This window comes from Falco peregrinus, chromosome 6 (genome assembly GCF_023634155.1).
Source record: "Falco peregrinus isolate bFalPer1 chromosome 6, bFalPer1.pri, whole genome shotgun sequence".
Taxonomy (NCBI): Eukaryota; Metazoa; Chordata; class Aves; order Falconiformes; family Falconidae; genus Falco; species Falco peregrinus.
In genome coordinates, this window is record NC_073726.1 from 49,018,006 (window position 1) to 49,040,973 (window position 22,968).

A 22,968-nucleotide genomic window follows, 5' to 3' on the forward strand; every position below is an offset into this window, starting at 1 on the left:
TACTGTATCCCAACCAATTGTTAACTTAATTAGGGGTCAAAGAAAAATTTTCCCTGGCATTAGTTTATTATTCAGTTGAAATCCTCAGTGTCTCAACTAAAGCAGAAGGTGAAGATCACTGCCACAGCACAGCTCTGATCCTGTGCAATTCCTACAGATGTTGACTTTAGAAAAATGCTACTTAGCTTATTATTTGTTTAAACAAATAAAACATAAATCTGAATAATGAGAAAGACTAGCAGTATTTTAAGAAACACTAATCTTTGCATGCAACTATATAGCTCAGTTTTGTTAGCATTAGTGAGTAGGAAATACATGTTTGTACAGGAGGGTCTTTAATTGTTTACTTAGGTTAATTTTTATTCTGTGTGATAATGGCTTAATGCAGTTGCCTAATTTAACAGTAACTTTTCAGTGTTCATTAAAATGATGTGCTACTTAGTTAAATCTATATTAGTTTTGACAGAAGAAATGCTAAAACCCATCTCTTCCAGAATACAACTTTTCCTGTGATATCTTATATTTTGCTAGTAGGGAGATTCTTTTGCCAAGGAATTATAAGCTTTGGTAGCAGTCAGAACTGGCCTTATTTAAAAATGGTAAACTGCCTCTGAGCCAAGACTTGACAAGCAGTAAAGCTGAATATAAGCACAACTGGGTTTTGTACTTATTACTTGATTTTTCAGAAAGAGTAGTTGACAAACTTGCTCAGTTCTGTTGGCCATTCCAACCTCCTGTGGTGCCTCTAGGTGATGAAGAGCTTTGTGATACATGGATTATCGTTTCTCACCTACATCATGACACTTAATAAAGTGGTACTCCAGGCCATAAACTTTTACTTCTCCAGAAGCCATGCAATGAAAATTGCTGACCAAACATGCTGTTTGGTTTATGCAGCTTCCACATAACTCCCATCTTCTGATGAGCAGTGTCCTAACAGCTGTAGTTACATACAGGGGAACTAATACTCTGCGTAAATTGTATTTAAATATTCAGATAATTCTGTGCAAATTACCCAGTAAATTATGATTTATTGTGTTCATTTTTCTAGAAGGACCTAGAGGTATGGTTGCAATCATAAGCTCATTAGAAGAGGTGCTATAAAGATAGATAAAATAAGCAATTACCTTATTTCTCCTGTGACTACGCACCAAATGGAACAAAAAAAATAACAGCTCAAGTATTATCTTTTAACATTGGAGGGCTGATTACATTTAAGGAGGTGAAATTAAAATCCTATACACAGTTTACTCAAAATTACAAATTAAATGTGTGTGAATTACTCTATATAGAAAACAGAGTTCCTGTATGTGGACTGCATGCTACTGAAGCCTAGCAGAAACAGCAAAAACGTTTTTGTATTAAAATTAAGTGGAGTATTTTTCTTTTACATATATGCTCTCTTGAATTAAAAAACAAACCTGCTTTTATTTTCTCTAATGCAAGCACCTGAATCTCAGCTAAGCTTCATCCTCCCTTTATAGACCAGAAGCAAAAAGCACCTCCAGTGAAAAATTCGTGTCATGTATTCTAGACAATAAAATTTTAAAATAAAATCAGCTGCCTTGCGTCAGTACTTTTTTGTGTCAATTGACTATAAGAAGAGCCTACAAAGATTAACTCAAGCTTAGATGTCTAATTAGTACCCATCTCAGTCCTGGAGATGAATCCAACTTTTACATATCGTAGGTACACAATTTGTCTGACATTTATTCCTGTGACCAGTGGGCTTATTTTAAGTCAATTTTTTTATATTATTGCATTACAACTAAGTACACATCCTTTATTACAGAATAGGAATGCAGCCTACACCTATTTCATATCTTCATTCTATCACTTGGTACTGGGTTTGAGGGCATGTGAGAAATTACCACAGAGCAGCTGCTAAAATTCATACAGATTGGAGTAACTGAGAAATGTAGAGTTGGCTTTAAATAGCAATCATCACTGGGACTTTTAGCATCGCTGCTGCAGTGGGTTATTCTGGTACAGCAGAATTGAGACGCGGCAGCTGAAATTCAGATCTATTACAACAGTAAACAGACAAGAAGAGACCTTTCTTGTAGGACTGAACAACTGGAGGGGCAGGAAGGGGTGGGTGGATAACTGCTCCCTGCATTACAGCCATGAGGAACTGAAGTGTAAAGCCATGCAACTTGGATGTGGCTGTTGCGTCCCATTACTGCTCCACTATTGGCTCATGTTTTCAAAACCGGGAGGGTGAGGTTTGTTTCGGTGTGAATATACATCTCTGCTACACATTACAAAAGTGAAAGCAAAGCAAATAGGCAAGTTCCACAAAAGAAGCACTGACCCTTTGAATCCAACCACTTTCAAGCCTGCTAGGGAGCTCCTTTTTTCAGTACTTACAAATTTGAGTAAAGAACCACTAATGCATGTCTCGAGTAGTTAGTGTTAAGTGTGATGCTATAGCTACATCCTCTATGGTTTCAAGCAAATCCAGTTGCGTTACTGTGCAAGACTGCCTCCTAGTGGTAGTACCAAGAATCTGCAGAACAACATAATTTGCACATAGAAAAGGCAAAAACCTGTTTTGGTTTTTGCATGCTTTCTTTTTTAATTCGGGTCTAACTAGAGGAAGCGAAAGAACTTTTCACTAGGACATCGAGATAGATTGAACTGCTATTTAAGTGGTCTGAATTGAAGACAGTTTTTGCTACTTAATTGAGACAGTTTTCTAATAGCAAAGCCCGAGAGGACTTAGTGACACAATAAAAAAAAATATATATATACCCAACTGTATACTACCTACAGCAGCAAGCCTAATAAGGTCTGAAACACTTAGTAACTACTAGATACAAAGCAAATGGGTAGGCGCCTAAAACTGGATACAAAGACCCCAGAGCAGACTTAACAACATTGTAAATTTTATGCAACTTAAGTTTTCAATTACAAAGACCAAGAGCAACAGAAAATAAGAAATCCCAGATTAACTTTCAAAGGGATCATTCTTTTGCATGAAGTGGGACAAGAATCAAATGGATGGATTTCTAATTCCAAGTTTAAGTGAAGAGAAACAGATAAAGACAGCTTTATGTAGATGTTCAAGACTAGAAAATCGGGAACAGCTTGGAATTACTGAGAGAGTAGGATTTTAATTAAGTCATGCTTCAGATGACCCAGAAGAAAGATTTAGTAGATGAGAGCATAGAAAGACTGAGCGGCAGTGTAATGCAGGGAAAGATTTTAAAATACCAATTTTACGAATTAACGTAGCAACAAAATGGCAGAGGGTATATGTAGGGAACGTGTTTTAGACTCAGTTTCCAGTAGCTGGTCAGAAGACATTTAAAGTACAGCAGTCCAGCACATCATAGATTTTTTAGGCCTCAAAATGCCTGAAAAGCATCCAGAAATGCTTGGGAAACATTGAGAAATCCACCATTTCTACAGTGATTGTGGATGTTTGATCACAAACAGGGTTTGACAGGCCAGAAAAGACAAATGTAGTAACAAGGTTTCTGTAAAGCAAAATGCCTTAATAGTATTAGGCAGCAATAAGCAAAAGCATCAGGGAGAAGGGGGAAAAATAACTGAAAGTTTAAATTAGTCCAAGGATATCTCTTTTTACACTGGTGTAAAGTTGAACAGTGACAAATTGGGTCTCAGTTTTACAGAAATAAAAAGGGCTTGATTTTATGCAGTGGAATGTAACAAAACTCTAAACATGAGATGTAAGCTTCTCGCTTAAGGACCCGTATCAGTACCAGGCACCATAAATAGATGAAAATACTAAAATCTGTTGTACTGCAAATCACTGAAGACTTTTTTTTAAGGTTATATTCTAGGCAGAAAAAAATAACCATTTTCATGCAATTGAACTTGCAGAATAAGCAGTGGTCCTTTTCATAGACACAATAGACATTCCTTCATGATACCGCGTTTGTTATCACACAAGCAACATATAGTATAATGTGGAGCCAAAATAATTTGGCTGGTGTAGGCTTAAACATGGACTCAGATATCTTAACTGAAAGAGTACGCAAAATGATTCCATGCTCTGCCATGATAAGCCATTATCAGCTAACTGGCATTTGGATTTAAAAATGTATTTTTAAAAATAATACCAAGAAATACTTCAACTAGCTTCACATAAAATTTTCCAGAAGTATTTAGAGGCAGACTTTTACACACATCCAACATCGTGTTAAGGAAATTAAATTAATTAAAGGAAATTAAAGGAAAAAGGTTATTTGGTAATAACCTCAGAAAAATAAGCATGTTTTATACTAACAGTGACAGGATTAGAGACTTTATGAGGTACTCCGAGCAAAATCTGTAGGTATCACATGCTGGCAAAATTAAACTAACAGAAGAAACGAGAACCTTCCTAGCTTACCAAAGTTGCTTTAGAAAGGAAATACAATCAAAATGAATTACATATATGGGATAATTCTTTTTTTATTATGTATAAGGATCTCCTTAGGAGACATTATGAAGTCACTGGGATCTCTGCAGAGGCACAATGTTCTAAGCCAGCTCTTTCTATCAGAAGTCTGATGCCTAAAATTGTAGACTGGAGTAAAGGATCTCCTTTTCCTGAGAAAAAATATGCTAGATGACATAAAATATTCTAATAGCAGAAACATTTAAGCACTATAAATTCTGAATCTATGAAGTAGAATCAAGCCAAATGTCTTTGAAGTATTTTATATATTCAAGGGCCAATCCTTCCACCTAGGTGAGCTATAAAGAGCTGTGAGTCTTCACTGATAACCTTGCTGAGGCAAAACACTCCTGCCCGAGCTACAGTTATTCTGATTTATATGAACATAGCATCCTCACTGAACAGTAGTTAGGGTGGGATTAAAAAATGAAAATACCCACCTGCCCCAAACGCACACAGAAGTTACCTCAGATATTTAGGAATACTGGGTGACTTAGAAGGACAAGTTACTAAGTCTACAAGTTGGCCAGTTTTCAATATAGGACAATAGGCTTAAATAGAATCACTTGGCTGATGTGGGGTTAAACATGGAATCGGCTATCTTGCAAGTTAATAGAAGAAGCAAAACTATTCCATCGGTTTTGTAAATACCTCACATAATATTTTTCATTAATACTATCTCATTAATATCTCAGTATTGAAACACACCTGCATTTCGGTTACCAGGTACCAAAAAAAATTTTAAAAATCCCCCAAAATAACACTAAACCCCACATGTCTAGTTCTAGACTTCCCATTTTGACATGACTTCATGCATCCACTTCAATAAGCCTCTGACTGAGTTTAATCAGAGCATTCTGTCACCTGTTACACCCAATTCTATGACTAGCACATTTGCTGACTGTACAACAGCCTTCACTGAATCCTTACTAGTGCAGTTTTGATGTTTTTCTGTCAGCTAGATGATGAAGTAGAAAATAACAGTCAAATTTAATTAAAAATGTTTTTGTTATAGCACTCACACAGAATTGCCAAACATCTCACTTACTGTAATTTTTATTTCCAATAAAGATCAACAGCAAAGCGCTGACGAACAAGAAGTTATCTTAATTATCGATCTTTAGGAGGATTAGGATTCTTGCGTCTTCTGTGGTATCTAGAAGAAAAAAAGGCTGCAGAGAATGCAAGCTTTGGACAGTCTTTGATTTTCTGATATTTTTGCACCCAGCAAGTAACCTGAGCTTACACAAGTAAGAGAAACACAAGATACATGAGCACAACCCATGACCACTCATTAGATTGTCCTCTCTGTTCATGGAGTTACATAATGCTACTCATTTCTATTGCTACATCTGCTACAAGCACGCAATAATACAATCAGTTCTACAGCCTGAATAGGTACAAAGGCTGCTGTTTATTCTTAATCCTTTGTGTGAAGTTAATTTTATTACATGGTCAGCTTTTCCTTTGGCTAAAGTGATTGCTACAGAACAAAGACACTTGATATCTAAAGGAGTTGTGCCAAACTGTATGTTAAATAGCATAATATTTTGCAGACAAACTAAAAACCAAATTATTCACAACAACAAGCTATCCCTACTTCCCTCTTAATTACCCACCCTAAAATAAAGGAAGATCCTCTTGGATGCTCATTTAAGTTGCAGCTACCCTTTGGCCATAGAAAGTCCTATCATTTCATTCCTTTTATCTACACTCAAAACACAGTAATTAAAAAATTTTCTGTGGACTAAAAAAATTCTGCCTGTATCAAGTCTCCATAGCTATAAAATAAGCAGCTACCATAGACTAGAAAGGAGCAACACAAACCAGAATGCCATGTTTCCATTAGTATATCTGAATGTATATAGCTCCTCTTTAAGCTCAGTGATGCATATTTGCCCCTCTCCTCCTCCTAGCTTTCTGAATACAAGGCACGCTAAAGGCACTTTTCACCACTTCACATGAAAAACCTCTACTGTTTTTTCATCTGAGAATCACCCCAGTAAGTCTTTTTTCCTGAGAAGTTGATAAAGAATAAACAATGCGTGTTTCCAAGCTGTATTTGGGTATGTCCATTGAGGGTATTTTACATAATAGATTCTCTTAGGCAACTTTAATAAACGACCCGAACCAGTAGCTAACTAGATTGTATGAAAAAAATTCTACTCTGTGATAGATTTTATCAAAAAAAAAAAGTGGCAAAGGCTAGCAAAGGGGCAGTGTTAAAAAACCTTATGAAATAGTCTTCCATTTACATAACACTGCATTTAAGATTTTATGTAGTAGCCCATGTGCTGACAGTATCTTCTCTCACATGACTTATCCTAGGTTGAAGCTGGTCATTAAATTATTCCTGTATTTCCCTTGACCTCTAAAAGGAACAAACATTGAAAAGAAAATACTTACTGTCCCACAGGATACCAGCGATGTTTTGTTGTGTAAAACATTTTGCTGAGCTCTTCAATTGTAGGACCGCTATTGTTCTTTAGATCTTTTTCATTCAATCTGGATTTCAAAACTTGATCAAGGGTTTCTTCTTTATTATTCACTGGATCTGGCCGTGGTACGGGCTATAAAAACAGTAGTGCATATATTTCCTTTTTCTCCTTTTTTTGAGAAAAACAAAAAGCCAAGCTACATAGATAGCATTACAATTTACCTTTAACAGCTGAAACCAATGGAATACAGAAGAATGCTTGTAATCGTAAAGGCTGTTTACCACCGCCCCCACCTGCCCAAAACAAAACCACACCACTGTGCAGCAGATGTCTAGAAACCTCTAATTACCCCAGGTGCTACAGCTGATTATCCTAACCCTAAAATCAGCACTGCTGTCATCATTATTGCTGATCTCATCCTTACAATTCACCAGCTGAATCATAAGCCTCAGTTCTACTAATACAAAAGTACCTACATTATTCCTATGTAGAAATTTATTCATAGTGACAATCATCACTAAACAGGCTTTTAGATTATGTGCACCTTAGAGAAGAATGTCACTTCCTAATCGTTTGTGCATCTGCTAAGACCAGGATGTTTGTTCTTAACCTGAAACCTAACTACTAGCACCATTACAAACGTTTTTCCTTGTTTTAGTCTTTTACACCTGTTTTTCCCAACAGACATGCAACTGAAATTTAAAAATACTGGTATGTAACTTGCAGGCAAACAGTGCTAAAACTTTTTAAGTTTTCAATGGAGAATTTTCACATTGGGTACATCAGCAACACAGTTACCATTTGCAGTATTTTACTAGCACACTAGTACATGAGAACTGGAAATCAAAACGAAAAGTGTACACTAGAAAAGTTTATCTAGACTTACTTTCATCAGTGTAAAGAACACATTGGAAGTACTAATAGATAAAAATAAAATATTTAAAGTTTTTTGTGGCATTTATGAACCCAGAGCACTGAACGAAATTTAAAGCTCGAGCTGAAAACAGCAGCAGCACTTTATATCCTCTTGCCCAGTCTGCAGCATCTGTACGCAGTAGGATGTTTGAACTATAACATGCATCCCAAACATCCTGAGGAGTGCTCAAACAGACACTAGTTTTCTCTGTAATATCCAAGTGCCTCATTTAATTCTATTTCAGTTACGATATGCTGTGATATCTGAGCATTTCTTACTCTCCAATTTTCCCTCAGTTCAACTGAGAATAAGGTCCTCCTCATGGCAGCAACTACATTCATCATTCACTCCACAGATACACTGATCATGTACTAAAAAGTACCTCAGCATTTAAAATTTTAAAAAAGATGCCCTAAAGACTCAAAATTATGAACTACTTATGCCTTTACAAGAGAAAGAAATATAAATGTGTAAATTTGGACATACTTTTGTATGCTCGTATGGAATCTCAAGCGAAGGGTGGTAGCAGACAATTGTCTTCAAATCTGATGTCACCGCAAGTTCCACTTTGCTATAAAAATAAAAACTTACACTCTTAGATATACCCCCTACAATTTTCAGAAAACCTGAACAGCCGAAGTCCCATAGAAAACTATATTTGACCCTGCAATTACAAATTCTTAAGAATCTTCTATAAATAAGGGTCACAAATACTTGATCTGAACTTGCTCTTTTTTTTTTTTTCCCAGCCATCTTCATGTTTCTTTTTTGGATGGAGAGCAAAACAAGGGCTAAAATAAAGTATTAAAGATAGCTGGAAATATGGGTTGGAAAAAAAAATCTTTAACACTTTGAATAATTGCATATAAAACTGTAGCAACAGATGGAGATAATGATCTCTAGGAGAACATGCCTTTGTAAGAAGTATGGCACCTACAGAAGAAAGAATAGGAAACAAAGCTCTGTTTGGGGTTCCAACTTTTGTATTTGGTAAAAGATAATAAGCATGTTGAAGAAAAAGTCCTACTTAGAGGTTCCTTGAGGGAACATGACTTTCTCGCCTTCCTTCCCCTTCCTGTAACACATTAGCTTCCTAAAGCCTTGAATGGCATGGGCGCTGTGTTTCTCACTATATTTGTATCATCTTTTCTGGTTTCTACGAAAGTTTCCCATGTGGTAGCACAAAAATACCTGGACTTTGTCTTAACAACAAACATCAATAAAGATTACTTCCTTAGCTAATTTTGCTCTTCCACAAACAAAACTGAAGGGGTACTGGGATCATCACAATGTTTAGTATGAGTCCTGCATGATTTTTCGCTACTCAATTTTTTTTAAAAATATTAACTTCACAATCATTATGATCGGAAACAGTACTTTAGTTAAAAATTGCTTATATTCACAACTGGTAGAAGATGTATTTGATATCACTATATGACAACTTCACAACACAGAAAGCAGCCCTGGAATAAACGTCACATGGAAAGGGCACACATTGAAGTACCAATTGTAGTCTTCAGGGAGAACTGAATATGTAGATTTATGGCAAGCACGATACATAGCTCCATCTGCAAAACAAAAAAAAAGCAAGTAAAAAAAAGCAAGTAACTAGAACACTAATGTAAAAACAAGCAGAGCTGTGCCAAATTTAAGAATGTTTATATTTTCATTCTCTTCCAAGTCTCAACTGGGGAATCCTCAGTTCTAGATTAACAAAACCCAAATACTGTCTAAATAGAAGTTCACTTTACTACACAGATTTCTAGAGCAATAAAAAAATAAAGTATCTAAGAGGCTACAGCCTGCATTTACCTTTTCAATTTCATTGTTTTCCTAAGAAAAATCACAGTACGAACAAAATACCTATAGATTCCACCACTACAGTACGTTCTTTATATATGCAAAGAACATTACGTTCTGACTTACCAGGAAGATCATAACTTCATTCATAGCAATATTTACTATAAAAATCAAATTTGTACTTCACTGGCCACTGCTATATATGGTATACAAAATACAGAACTATAATGTCTTGACTGCTATCATACCAGATAACTTCACCCCTTTCCCCAGGTTCCTGTTGCTCCAAGGAAAGCAATCACAAGAATTACAAGTAGTAACGAAGGCCAACAGCATCCAGGACTGTACTAAGCAGAATGAAGGAAGGGATTAGCTCCCTCTACTCAGCACCTGTTAGACCACATCTAGATACTACAGCCTTTTTGGGGCCTCGACAAACTCGAATGAGTTCAGCAAAGGCCTGCCAAGACGGTCAGGGGCTGCAGCACCTGCCCTGTGGGGAAAGGCTGAGGGACTGGAGCTGGCTCCGCCTGGAGCAGAGAAAGTTTTGGGGATACCCAACAGCAGCCCCCAGTGACTATGCATGAGGTTACTGAGGTGAGGGAACCAGTCTGTTCACAGTGCTGCATGGCAGGAGGACATGAAACAAAACCCGTAAGCTGGAATGAGAGGTTGACTGGATATGTAGAGAAATGTTTTCCTCATGAGGACAGTCAGCCAACAGGACCGGGGCCCTGACAGGTCTGCGCTGCCTCTGTCCTTGGAGACTTAAAAGACCCAGCTGGACAAAGCCCTGAGCAAGCTGGTATGACTGCAGAGCTGAGCCTGCTTTGAACAGGAGGTTGGACCACACACCACCCAGAGTGCCTTCCAACTGAGCTTTCCCATGATCTATTCCGATTTTTTTTATAGAATCATAGAATCATTTAGGTTGGAAAAGACATTTAAGATCATCAAGTCCAACTGTAAACCTAATGTAAGGTGTTAAACAGTAACAGTCCCTTACATAGGAACCATACCGTGGGCATCTTGCCTTCCACAACCATATAGGTGTGCACGCCTAAGGTGGGCCTAGGAGCTGCCTGTAGTTGACTTGTACTGGCAAACCCCTTCCTTTACTGCTAGAACCTGACACAAATCCATATGTAAGTTTCTGAGTCCAGTGAAGCTTCTTCTACCACTATGCTTTAAAGACCAAATTATGACCACAAGAACTAAGTCTTAGCATGTTCCGAGTGTTCTGTTTTCAAGTCATAAAAAGGTTTCAACTTTTTTCTAACATGTTGTTTTATGTTGACCATAGTTTTAATACAAACAGGATTTTTCTTGGCTGTTCATAACAGAGGGGGAGAGCATTCAGTGTGTCAAAATTGGGAAAGCTGACAGAACCAAGTAGAAACTTTTCTGTGGCTATCTTCCTCTAATAAATATTTTAGATGCAAAATTCTTAAATTTATATATTTAAATGTATTAGCTATATCTATTTAAAATATAAAATTCTTAAATTTAGAATTTTTGTTAGCGCTTCAGTTCTTCCAATTAAGCCATTCTTATTTATTAAAAAATTGAGTTCTGGCAAAATATTCCTGCAAATAGTTCATATTTCTTCCTAATATTTCTTTCCCCTTTTGCTCACTAACCTCTAAAATGTAACATGTCCATTATATTTTCCAAACTCTTTACTACCTTTACTATGTCCCCTACATCTTTCTATTGACATCTAAAACATGGACAAAAATCTTAAGAAATAATATTGCCTGTTTTCACTTGTTCTATATGTTAAATAATGAAATTTTACTGTAGTCTTTTCTCACCACTAAGTCTGAAAAATAAATTTAAATCTTCAAATTCAAACAGTGACAAGAGGGTGGTATTTACAAGCTAGTTAATAAGTTAAAGAAGCACCATATGTGGACCATGGATGCTTTAAAAGAAAACAAAAACAAACCAAGATATTCTCTTATTATTAGCAGAGAATATGGAATAGCAGACTTGATTCCGTTCAAATAAAAATTCACTTACATGCTTCCATTACCTTAAAAAGTACAGTAATAAACTCTCAAAGAACAAGTTTTAGTATAGGGCTTCTGGTTGCATCACTACTTACTCTGCAGTGGGGTCTGCTTACAGGTTGCTACTGAACGCATCCAGAACAAGCTGGACCACACAGCTCTAACTGACATTGCCATGCTGACAGCAGAAGAAATCAGTCCTGGACAAGACAAAATTCAGACACCACATCCTTTTTTTCTCCAGAACAACCTCTGAAAGAAACCAGTTTCATAACAAAAGGGTACAAAAGACCAATAATTTAATTTCTTGAATATCTTAAGGATAAATAAAATGTGTGCAGTATATTAATCATTATTTGTCGGTTGTTTAGAAGTCCTTATTAAGAGCCTGGTACCTGCCTCCTTAATAGCCAAATGCAGTACAAGACTTTATTTACTTAAAGGTACATCTTTTAACTTTTTTCAAGTTTCCAAGCTTGGATCTTCTCAGTTTTTCTACTGGTACTCACCTACTTAAGTTTTGCATCCTTCCTTCTGTGCAAGTCACAGAGTTATACCTGAAATATGCTTTTTTTGTTCACAATGTCAGTATCATTACCCAGTATAAAAATAAAAGTACTTAGAAATAACACCTGCTGTAGTTAAACAGAGCAGTTGGTTTCATCCATCTCAAAAGCAATACACCTAAAAGCTATGAAACACCATTTAGAACACCTTAAATATTACCCCAAATTGCACAGAGGCAGAACAACACATATAAACATCTTAAGTTTTCACTGCCTACAGAAAAAAAAAAAAATTGCTTCAAAGAGAATCTTTAAAAAAAACTTAATTGGAGGCAGTTTAAAGACATACTCATAAAAAAAAAGAAAAAAGCAACAATAACTCTTTAAAACTACTTCATATTTAGCACTTAAGAACATCACCAGAAATGTGTTTTTTCAAATTTTGAAAAATCATTAGTCATCATTTTCTTTACCTGTGACAAGTGCTGCTGAAGTTAGCAAACACTAACACACCATCTACAGAGCTGCTCATAACATGCCTCTGAGAGCTCATTAATAAAAAAGGTGTGTGGAATATGGCGGATCCGGACCACCTTGTCAAAGGACAGGGTTCAAGCACCGGCCCGTCCTCGGCCTCGCCTCAAGCACCACTACAGTTTAAATCGGGGCATTCCCATCCCGCAGACTGCACATGGATCTGCAGGCTATTAAAAGAAAAAAACAACAAACAAGCAAAACCCGAGTGCGAAAGACAGCGATTTAATCCTTCCGAAAGTATATAAACTCTCTTCCTCCGGCCCGTTTCGGAGGCCTAGCCTGCAGTTCCCCTGCATCAGCCGGGCACACATTGTCATTAAGAACAGAAACAAGGGGGGCCGGGGCAGTGCTGCACGGAGCGACCCTCCGGCGAAGCGGCCCGGCCCTCGACGGCCCGGCCCGGCCCGCGGACACGAGCGCTGCAACCCGGAGGGAGGGAGGGAGGGAGGGAGGGAGGGAGGGAGCCAGGCCGCCCCCCTCCGGCCGCCACGGCGCTGCTGTTACCTGTGCGGACGCCGCCGCGTCCCCTCACGGCCGCCCACCGACGGCCACAGTGCCGGAAGCGGCACCTAGTGCCCTTCCGGTTCCTTTCCGGTTCCGGCGGCGGCTAGCCCCGCGGCACGCCGGGACACGCAGTGCGGGCCTCCTCTGGCGGGGCGCGGGCGCGGTCGTCGCCTCCCTCCCCGCCCCCCTCCCCGCCCCCCTCCCCGCCCCGGGCCGTCCCGACACCGGCATCGAACGCTGAGGGGCTCCGAAATGCGGCTGCCGCGGCCAGCGAGACGCTCCTTGGCTGGTGGGGGGCGGCCCCGCCGCGCCGGGCCCGGCCCCTGATGGTGGTGGGCCGGGCCGGGCCGGGCCGGGCCCGGGGGAGCGGGCGGACGGCGGCCGCTCCAGCCCGCCATCGGTGCTGGCTGGCGGTCCCTGTGCTGAGGGGGTTTCGGGGGGCAGCGCGCCCCGAAATACAACGTATGTCGTCCTGTTATACTAGCTGAAAAATAACCCCCTCTAATCCTGTAATTTGAAGGGGCATCTCTGACATCGGTAATTTCACAAGCCTGTGAGCACTGCCTGCTTGCTTTCCAGGTTAAGTTACACAACGGCTGCAGCAGCTCCCTCTCTTCAGCCTGCCAACGTTTCACAGTGCCTGTAATACCTTTCCACTGGGAAGGCCCGGCTTTTATGTACGTGAAATAGCACATTTGAGATCTTTAAGGCATGCAGAAAGCTCACCTGAATGCCTCAGGCACGCTGCTGCTCTGGGGCTACTTGCTTTGCTTCTTTCAAAGACTGAGTCACAAAGTGTTTAAAAAATAATGTTGTATTTACACAACACTGATAAAAAGACAAGAAGTATAAACAAAATTCAATTATCTGACTTGCTGTAGTACCTGAAATGGCTCCAGCACCATGAACTCTCACATGCCCATGAAGCATCTCTAAATCAGATCAGTCAGCTGTGTTTCAGTTCCTTTCACAGAATTACTCCTCTGGAGAGTCGTGGACAAGAGACCTCTTGAAAAAGCTGTGACCTCTTCCAGGTAACTTCAAATCATTGCATCTTTTCTGGTCATTGGCTGTATTACAGCAATTTCATGCAGTTGTGGGTGGAAATTTCACAATTTCAACAGCGTCCAACTTTGTTCTGTAGCTGCAGGGTTGTAGTGACACTGATAACTTCCGGAAGTGTAGCGGAAGTGTAACCAGAAATCACTAGTCAAGAGCTGATTGTTCCCATCAGCAGTGGCAAAGGTTTCTTTTTGAATGTTTTTCATGAAAGATGGAAGACATCCATTCTGGGTCTTATTGCAATATTAGATTAAGCAAGCCACAGAGAAAAGAGATGGAGATGGGCCAAAATGTTTTACATACTGCTTGGAGAAATGCAAGGTGGGACGCCATATCTCCACTACAACACTCCTCCAGGTTTGTGGAGGTCACCTCTCTCCATCGTTCCCATTAAGTTCCTGTGTGCAGCTACAGAGGGGTCTGATCTGAGCTCAAGCACCAACCAGAAGCAACACAGTTCTATGTGTCTTCTGCGGTGTTCCAGCTCATTATTCCCACGAGGAAATCCTTGTACTAGCATGAGGACAGCCCTCGGCTGAAGAACAGCCTTTTGAAGCTGAATACAAGCAAGATGGTGGTTATACTGATAGACAAAGAAAATATATTGAGGATTATAAGCTCCCAGACAGTGTTGACAAAAATAAATAAAGGTTATAAACTGTCTGAAACAATTGCAGTCTGGGAATTAAAAGAAGGAAGTGAAGCTGCATGTAAGGAGTGAGCTTCAGGAATACCTTGTCCACAAGTATAGTGGGGATAAACAGAATTACTTCAAAGTGACTCTTGCCAAATTTATGACCAGAAGCAGTTTGTGACAACAAAAAATATTCAGTGCTCCTGTACTGCTGAATGCTCCTTCTTGCCTTTGTTTATTGTCTGCGTGACAGCGTGATATGGTAATAAAATCAACTGCACAATATACTTTCGGGATAGTACAGGGAGGATTTGCAGTCCAGAGCATTATTTTAATCTCTCCATTAAAGCTGGAATTGATAACTCCAGGTAATATGAAAAGTCCGGACTTGGTGGTTGAAGAATGTCCAATTAATAGACCACTTACCTTGTGAGGTAGGGGGCCATAATACCCCAGTAGGTATAAGGTTCACTGATCCAACTGATAATGTAAGTGTTGTCGCTGTGGCCGGGTCCAGCCCGGCGCTACAAGCTGTGTTGTGTTGGAGGGACTGAATGGTTTTATGCTGGGGTTCACCATGTTTTGGTCCCAGGTCAGGTACGCCCACTGTCACTGAGGGACCCTGTTGTGCATTTTTGGGGCGCCAGGTCTTGTGGGCCGCTTCCTGTTTCCCTGGGTTGGATTTCCTTGTTTATCAAATTTTGAGCAGCATTGATTTCCCCAGTGATACCCTTTTCCACACTTTGGGCACAGCTGTGTAGGAGTTTTTTTCATATTCTGTCTGTTTTCTCTTCTGGGGACAATTCTGCTTTATATGTCCCTCTTGACAGCATTGAAAGCTTTTAAGTGCAGCCCGTGCCACTACCATCCGCTGAGCTACAACAGTGGTGAGCATTTCTGCTTTATGTTGTTCTGACCTGACATTCTGACAAGCCTTTACGAGATGAGCAATAGTTTTTGCTGAATTACGTATAGGATCAATTGCTCTCTTACAGTCTGCTTTTGCATTTTCAATTGTAAGCTGAAATAGCAAAATCTCAGCGGCTTCCTCTTATTCAATTTGTCTCATAATAGCAGTTTGTAACTGATCTAGGAATTGAACATAAGGTTCCTGAGATCCCTGTAAAATTGATGTAAGAGACGCTTCTCACCAGACAGAAGCTGGCACCTTTCGCAAGGCCTTGACAGTTAATTCCACGGCTTGTGTAAATACTGCTCTTGGCGGTGCAGTCTGTGCTCCCCCCCCCGTGGCCTAGTTGCCTTGGCCTAGCAACTCGTTCTCTCCAATACCTAGTCCAGCAGCAATATTATCCATAACCTGTGCAGTCACAAGTTCCTTATATTCTGATGTCCAGACAGTATATTGTGTAGATGATAGAACCATTCCAAGAATTGATCGCCAATCAGGAGGGGTCATGACATAAGATTCTCCTATAGCTTGTATAAGGTTTATAGCAAATTAAGTCTGGAGACCATATTTTCATATTGATTTCCGAACTTCCTTAATAACCCCATCTGGTAAGTGAGCATACTCTGGGGTGGTTAGGTTTATATATTACAGGTATCGTTTGGAGTATAGAAACATCTCCTTTGCAGAGCGCTTCAATCCTACATTTATCTAACAATCCGTTTGACTGTCCAACTACATGCAGTGGCCCCGTATGTGTCAGAGGCGGTGTGGGAGCAAAAGGGGGGGCATGTCAGTAATAAGTGACATGCATGATATTGACTTCTTTCGCTGTGCCTGCAAAATTGCATCTGCCATAGAGGCAGTGGCTACCATAACCTTTACTGGAGTTGGTGGTGGGTATAAATCAGGTTCATCCTTGGGGTCTGTTTCCCTGGGATCAAAAGGATCGTAAGGTTCTGGCAGATCTACCTCCCGCACATCCTGTGTCGTGTTAGGAATTTCATTGTACACAGGAGGTAATATTTCAAAAGACTGCGGCTCTGCCTGTTCCTGCTTCTGAGAGAACAGAGGAGGGGCAGCAGATGCTTGTAAGATATCTTCTGTGGGTCTTAGAGCATTTAAAGCTGTATACACTGTTTTCCAGGTAATAATGATTTCCTCAGGGACTTAGAGCTGCAAGTCTTTTTCATTTGCAATTCCTCCCCACCTTTGCCCACAAAGAGCTATCATAAGAACCTGAGGAAGGGAACCATGGGCAATAGTCTCTTATCCAAACCAGCAATGTAACCAACTTTAAGGCCAATACCGCAAAGCACTGTTCTTTCAAAATTCTCTGTAAAATCTCTTGATGGAGGTTTTGCTCCTTCGTAACTGACTGCCCCATCTTATAATTGCTGCAGCTGCTCACCTCAATCATTCGGCAAAGGGTGATGCCTCTCGAGAGTGCATGCGTACATATGTCTCCTCCGTTTCAGCTGCGGATCCACCACCAGCACTGAGTTTCAGTTCCAGATGTCTTCAGGTCCATGTTCAGGCACCATTTGTGTTGAATGATTACACGGACTCCAATCTGTGCTCAATCAGAATCCCTCTATTGCTCAAGTGAATGCCTTATATACTAACACACCGGCTACTAGAGCTAGTCAGCTTTGGATTCGTGGCTTTGTGGATGCCAATAATACTGCTTGCCAAGCATGTTCATGGTTTCTGGTTTTCAGGATCTTTTGCAGCTGCACGTGTGATAACAAGCTCATAGTTCTGTGTTCAAGCAAACAACCACAACCCTTGGCTGGCCCTGTGCCATGTCCAGCTAATCTCTAGTGTAAATTTCCCATGCAAACAGCAAAGGGAGGAACAGGATGTAGCGCCTTTCCGTCTCCAGCTATACTGTCTCCCACAGCAACAGGGGAATACTGCCCAGGATTCTTGCCTTTCTCCTAGACGGCTGCAGTGTGACACACCTGTATACAAATGCACCTTGCTGTGGTCCCTTAGTGCAGAATGCTGTCATGTGTGCTCTGTGTGTGTGTGTGTGTGAACTTGTGAACTTGTGAGACAAGCACAGTAGGCCTTGTTCTGGTTTCCTAGATATTAAGTAAAATTAAGGCTTCTCTGACTTATCTTGAAGGTACTTATAAATTTGTCATAGCTTCTTTAAAAGCTTGCCTAAACAGTGATGACGACGACTGTGGTTGACACCTCTGATTCTTAGATACTTTCTCAGAAGGATATTGTTCATCAAGGATATTGTTCATCCATGCAGGTGACAAAAATCCTTTGCTGTCAGGTGCAAACCTTGAAATTAAGTCCCTTCACAGCTGGAGATCACAGCAAATCACACCTGCTGCTTTCTCCAGTGTAAGTTGCCTCTTTTTTTTTAACTTATCTTCTCCATATTGAGCAGCAACCTGTTAGAAAAATCAATTTTTAAAAACCTCTCACTAGCCTCTTAGAAAATTTCCTTCTCCATAAAAAATACTAGATCTTGATATGATTGAGCATATTAGCCATCACTGCAATATAAGCCTTCTGTGGTGTTCCTACATTACTGTCTCCTATGTTGATTTATTTGCTTTTATCAAGACAATTTTTTTATTCTTCAGTACCATATGTATTTTCTGAGGACTGCATACAGACATATACTCACACGTATGTGTGCTCTCCTCAGACACAAGTTTGAAAAAGTAGTTTCTGATGTTGCTGGTGAATGTGACCAACGTCTTATAATGGTGGGATTTTACAGGCTGGTGGTATTAGGTTGTTAATGGCTATAGGGGCTAATTCATCAATGAGATTGCAAGGAACAGCAAAAGTTATTGAATTTGAAGTATTTTGTTTTGTTTTGTTTTTAATAAATGTTGCACCACATGCCAGCCTGTACTGTTTGGGTTTTTTCCACATAGCAAATGCTACATGGTTCTATGGGGGGAATTTCCAATTCCAGACAGGAGGGCAGGCACTGTGAGGATTACTGGGTATCTGTTGCCTGGTGCTACCACATCTTTAGCCTCTGCTTTCACATCACTGCAATGGAATATCGCTTGCAAGGTTCATCAGAAATCGTTAGCAATCTTCTGTTCATTGTGTGAACTCACCGGGAAACTTGATAGCACTCTGGAATCTTGATTCACAAAACAGCCTTCGCTAGATTTTTCAGATTTCCATATATTAGACCCTCATTACATAATTAGTTTTAAATTAGAGGTAACCTGTAGGTGTTTTTGTAACGATTTTATTCTAGAAATATGTGCTTTTAAAACATCATGGTAATGGGAAATCTTATAACTTAAACCCTGGTTCTAAAAGGTTGTAATTGAAGGTACCGCAGAGCTTTATTTTGTAAAAACTAAACCACATTCCCTGTTAAGCTTCCAGGCTACTTTTAGATAGTTTCTATAAAAAGGTTTTTTTTAGGAGAGAGTAGACGAGGTCTACCCCCTTCCTGACACATAATGTTCTGCGAGTCTATTCTTGGAACCATGTTCTGACAGATTACAACTTTCTGGTAGGGAGACAGGAATTGCTTCAGGACAGCTCAGAAGCGTGACTACACACTTCTCTAGCATGTCTGGAGATGGGGTTATTAATAACTGCCAACGGCCTTGCTTGCTTCAGCAGGTTGTAGACAGTGAAGAGGAGAGCTGCTCATTCTGTATTGGCTCATCAGAAAGGAGGCTGCTCTCTCCATTAGTTGCGAGGACACTGTGAAGGTACTAATGGTGAGTTGCAGACCTCTGGGACTTCATGTCTTTGAAAACCTGGAAAGCTTTATTTCTAGGTTGCTCTGTCACTGAAGAAAAACCATCACCTGTTCTTAGTCAGTCAGTTATGAACTTCTCCAGGAAATATTCTAATTGGTAAAGGAGTTGAGCTACAGCTGAGCAGCAAACTCTATGTAGTAATGAGGGTAGGACTACATTGGTTGGCTCTGTTTTGGAAGAACAAATTTATAAATCAGAGTTGGTATGTGGATTGGCATGGCTTTTGTGTAAGCAGTTGCACACACACACACTCTCCTTTCCTCCCTCCCTCCCTCCTTGCAGGAAGTGGAAAACTGGGACTTGGCTATTCTAGTTCTTGTGCTGCAGTGGCATATTTAGGAAATTGTTTCTTAGTAAAATCATTCAGGCTGCTCATTAACAAACTGAATATAATAAATATATTTTTTTTTCATAGAAACCAGTATTTCAGAATCTTCCAGGAATAAGCATTTGGTTTCCTTTGTTTCCTTTAAATCTGGAGTAGAAAAGGTACTATATAGTCATACCTAGAAGTGGAACTGAATTTGTAAACAGATGGGTTTGTTTTGTTGTAAAGGTGGTATCTTAACAATAGAGATGGATGAGCCTTCACTCCTGAAATAATGTATCTTAATCTTTATGAGGTTATTCTATAAATGTAGGATATAAATTTCTAATGAGACATTGTAATTTAATTATGGTTTTAATTCTCAAATCTTCTCAAGTTATGCTATACCCAGACAGGTTTCTATGTTGTAAGTCAATCTGTAAACACCCAGAATAAATGCCAACGCTTGTGTCAACAGGCTGTCTTCATTCTTTAGCAGATCTCGCACCATCACATCAGTGGGCCATGCAGTTACCGGTAAGGAGTCAAGCTGAAACTGCAAATAACAGATGACTAAATGCAGCCTAAATAGAATGTGTTCCTGTTGATTACTGCAGTTGAAGTAAAAAATATTACGCCTCTATTAAAGCATCCACTTAATGAAAAAAAACCAAAAAATCTAAAGTTATTTGCTACAGTGAAGGCTCCTACTCACAGCATTCTATTCTGATGTCCTAAGTTGGTAAAACATGCAACTGGTGGGTTTTTTTCTTCTCTCAGTAGTTTCCCCCAGTACTGCTGGTTAAGATAATTCAGAAATTGTCCAGTGACTCTTACAATTAGTGCTAAGTGAAAAACACTGCACTTCTGTGCCTCAGTTTCCCCATTTGTACATAAGGATCATAAACTCTTGTAAAATACTCTGGGATTTACTGACAAACATTTTTAATATCTATATATTACTGTGAGAATTCATTCTGTATGTGTACATCCATCCATCTATTTTTTTTCTGTAGAACTGACTTTCTGCAATACTTGACAAAAATATAAAAATGCTTTTATGCAAAATAAAGAACTTGGGGTTTGAAATACACTTGTAATTGCAGTAAGACTTTTACAAGATTGCAAAGGGGGGGTAGGAGGAGGAAGTCAGAATAGTCAGCCACAGGCTCAGATGGCCTGGATGCACCCACTCAGTGAGTAACTCAATGACAGCAAAAGCTGTCATAGGAAGATGGTCAGCAGCTGTGTCGAATGGTTCTGGGAGTATTAATTGCTTAATTGCAACTATTTGTTTACCTTTTCTGTTTACAGTGACATTATACAGCACTTTGGTGAATAAGGTGATTGCCTGACTTTGTTCTCAGAACCACTGTAATCCCAGCAGTGATTCGTGGTAGTCATGGGTTTGTGGGAGGAGGATTGTGCTCTCCATCCTGGCCTTCACATTTGTGTGGTGGGACAAGATCGCTCAGCCAGCAGAACAGGCCACTGCTGTGGGAAGGGGTAATCTCACATTGCCACATCTCCCTCTGTTTCCTACTGCTTCTCTTGTGCTAGCTCTGATGCCTCATTGAGCTGGTCAGAAAGGTAACTTGGCCAAAAACCCCACCCTGTACTCTAATAGATACATACCAATGGAAGGAGGGGAGCAGGAATACAGGGCAGAGTGCAGGGAAAGGGAGCAGGAGCTCAGTGTTGCTTGCAGTTTCTCTGAAAGGATAAGAGGCATCCAAAGTTGAGTTAATAACTCCTGGATACTAGAAGGGGCAATTTCATTCCCGCTTGTGTTACTTGCTGTCTCTGGTGCTTGCTAGACCCCACTGCAAGCCAGATCAGTCCAGCAGAAGACCAGACCAAATGACTGTTTTTCTGCCAAGTTTTTGCATTGAATCAGCTCAGCAGAATCTGACAAGCCTCAGGAATTAATGGTAGGGGAAATGCCGTGCATGAGGAGGGAGGGTAGGAGGAGTGAGATGGGAAAGGGAAGTAAGAAGTCCTCTTTTTGTCAGATTGACTTAGCTGTCTGGTATAACTTGACCTCAGATATGTGGTTTCACACTGTCCCTAATACAGTGAACTAGAGACATTCCCCTTCCCTCACCCTCTGGTATGGGTTCCTGTCCCCTTTCTTGTGCCAGACCTACACAGCTGCATGACTGCCAGTGGTTCCTATCAGCTCATAGTTCACTCAGGAGCTATTAACACTTTTGATCAGCTCGTCTTCCATGAGCTCATGATGTGAACTGAGGGAGCTGTGGTGTGTGGCAGAGGAGGGCAGGAGCCTGTTTGCAGCAATGCAAACACAAAGTGGCATAACCCTGACACGAAACTACACCCTAAATAACCCCTGTGGAGGTAGGCCTTGGTGGAGCTGGGCTGTAGGAATGAACTCTCATTTAAATGGGGACTACAGGTGACACCAGACTTGGTGAACACTGTACCTATACTTCCTCTAAAATGCAAATATAGATGTTGCTTTATAGAAGACGAGCAGCAGCAACTGTAGCGTGACAGTATCACGGAATAAATCTCTTTAACACCAATGTAGCATTAAGAAGCAGACATTCTCTTTTATTTACAATGCTGGATGCGCAGGGGATTGCTCCGCCCAGTGTACACACCAGGTTACTTGAGGGTACACATTATATACAGTAGAGTACTTGTACCTTCATAGTGTACTGCATATTCATTTTCATTCACGTACAGGATTGGTTACAAGTTTCTCAGTTCTAATGGAAACTAGTGCACATCCTCAGATAGCACCACTGATGTTTTTTGCTAACTACGCATGCTCCTCAAGTGGGGTTTTGCCCTCTTTCAGTGGGGCTATTTGAATCAGAGGCCACAATCTCCCACTGCCACAATTACCTTTGTCCTACTTTCAACCAGCTTTCTGTGACCTGCAGCTCTTCAACTTGCCTCCTCTTGTGGCCAGAACTTCCTCACTTGGAGGTTTCTTTCCGCATAACTTAACAGTGTTCTTTTCACCATCCATTCACTGCTTCCCATCCTTCCAAGGCTGACTCCCTTGATTAGAAATCCCATCATTCATCACTTTTAACAACTTTAGAGAGTCAGTTTGGCCTAAATGTTGTGCACAGATTCGTTTAGTGTATAGCTAAACACTAAATCAGAGTTTGGCAATTCAGGAGCTTAGATGCCGATCAGAT

The 22,968-nt window shown here is 40.2% G+C and overlaps 2 protein-coding genes across 4 annotated transcripts in view; one reads left to right on the plus strand and one right to left on the minus strand.

The window, feature by feature from the left end:
* Positions 1 to 11,929, plus strand: part of LOC106112813 (collagen alpha-1(III) chain-like) — a 24,492-nt gene extending 12,563 nt beyond the window's left edge. Inside the window, exon 8 of the mRNA XM_055807704.1 lies at positions 11,693 to 11,929. The gene's annotated coding sequence lies outside the window, so the exon portion shown is untranslated. The remainder of the gene's footprint in view (positions 1 to 11,692) is intronic.
* Positions 2,872 to 11,768, minus strand: MRPL42 (mitochondrial ribosomal protein L42). Of its 3 annotated transcripts, XR_003556727.2 has the most exons (6): positions 11,670 to 11,768; positions 9,267 to 9,330; positions 8,249 to 8,333; positions 6,815 to 6,978; positions 5,457 to 5,564; positions 2,872 to 4,560 (listed from the first exon to the last, which is right to left on the minus strand). XR_003556727.2 is itself a non-coding variant. In XM_027794175.2 (5 exons), the coding sequence occupies exons 1-5, from the start codon at positions 11,749 to 11,751 to the stop codon at positions 5,519 to 5,521; spliced, it is 441 nt and encodes a 146-aa protein (XP_027649976.1). In that variant the 5' UTR covers positions 11,752 to 11,768; the 3' UTR covers positions 5,447 to 5,518. The 3 variants fall into 3 exon arrangements, 2 of the variants coding, with proteins under 2 accessions (XP_027649976.1, XP_027649977.1); XM_027794175.2 differs by lacking the exon at positions 2,872 to 4,560 and having other exon boundaries at positions 5,447 to 5,564; XM_027794176.2 differs by lacking the exon at positions 2,872 to 4,560 and having other exon boundaries at positions 5,447 to 5,580.
* Positions 11,930 to 22,968: the final 11,039 nt, after the last annotated feature.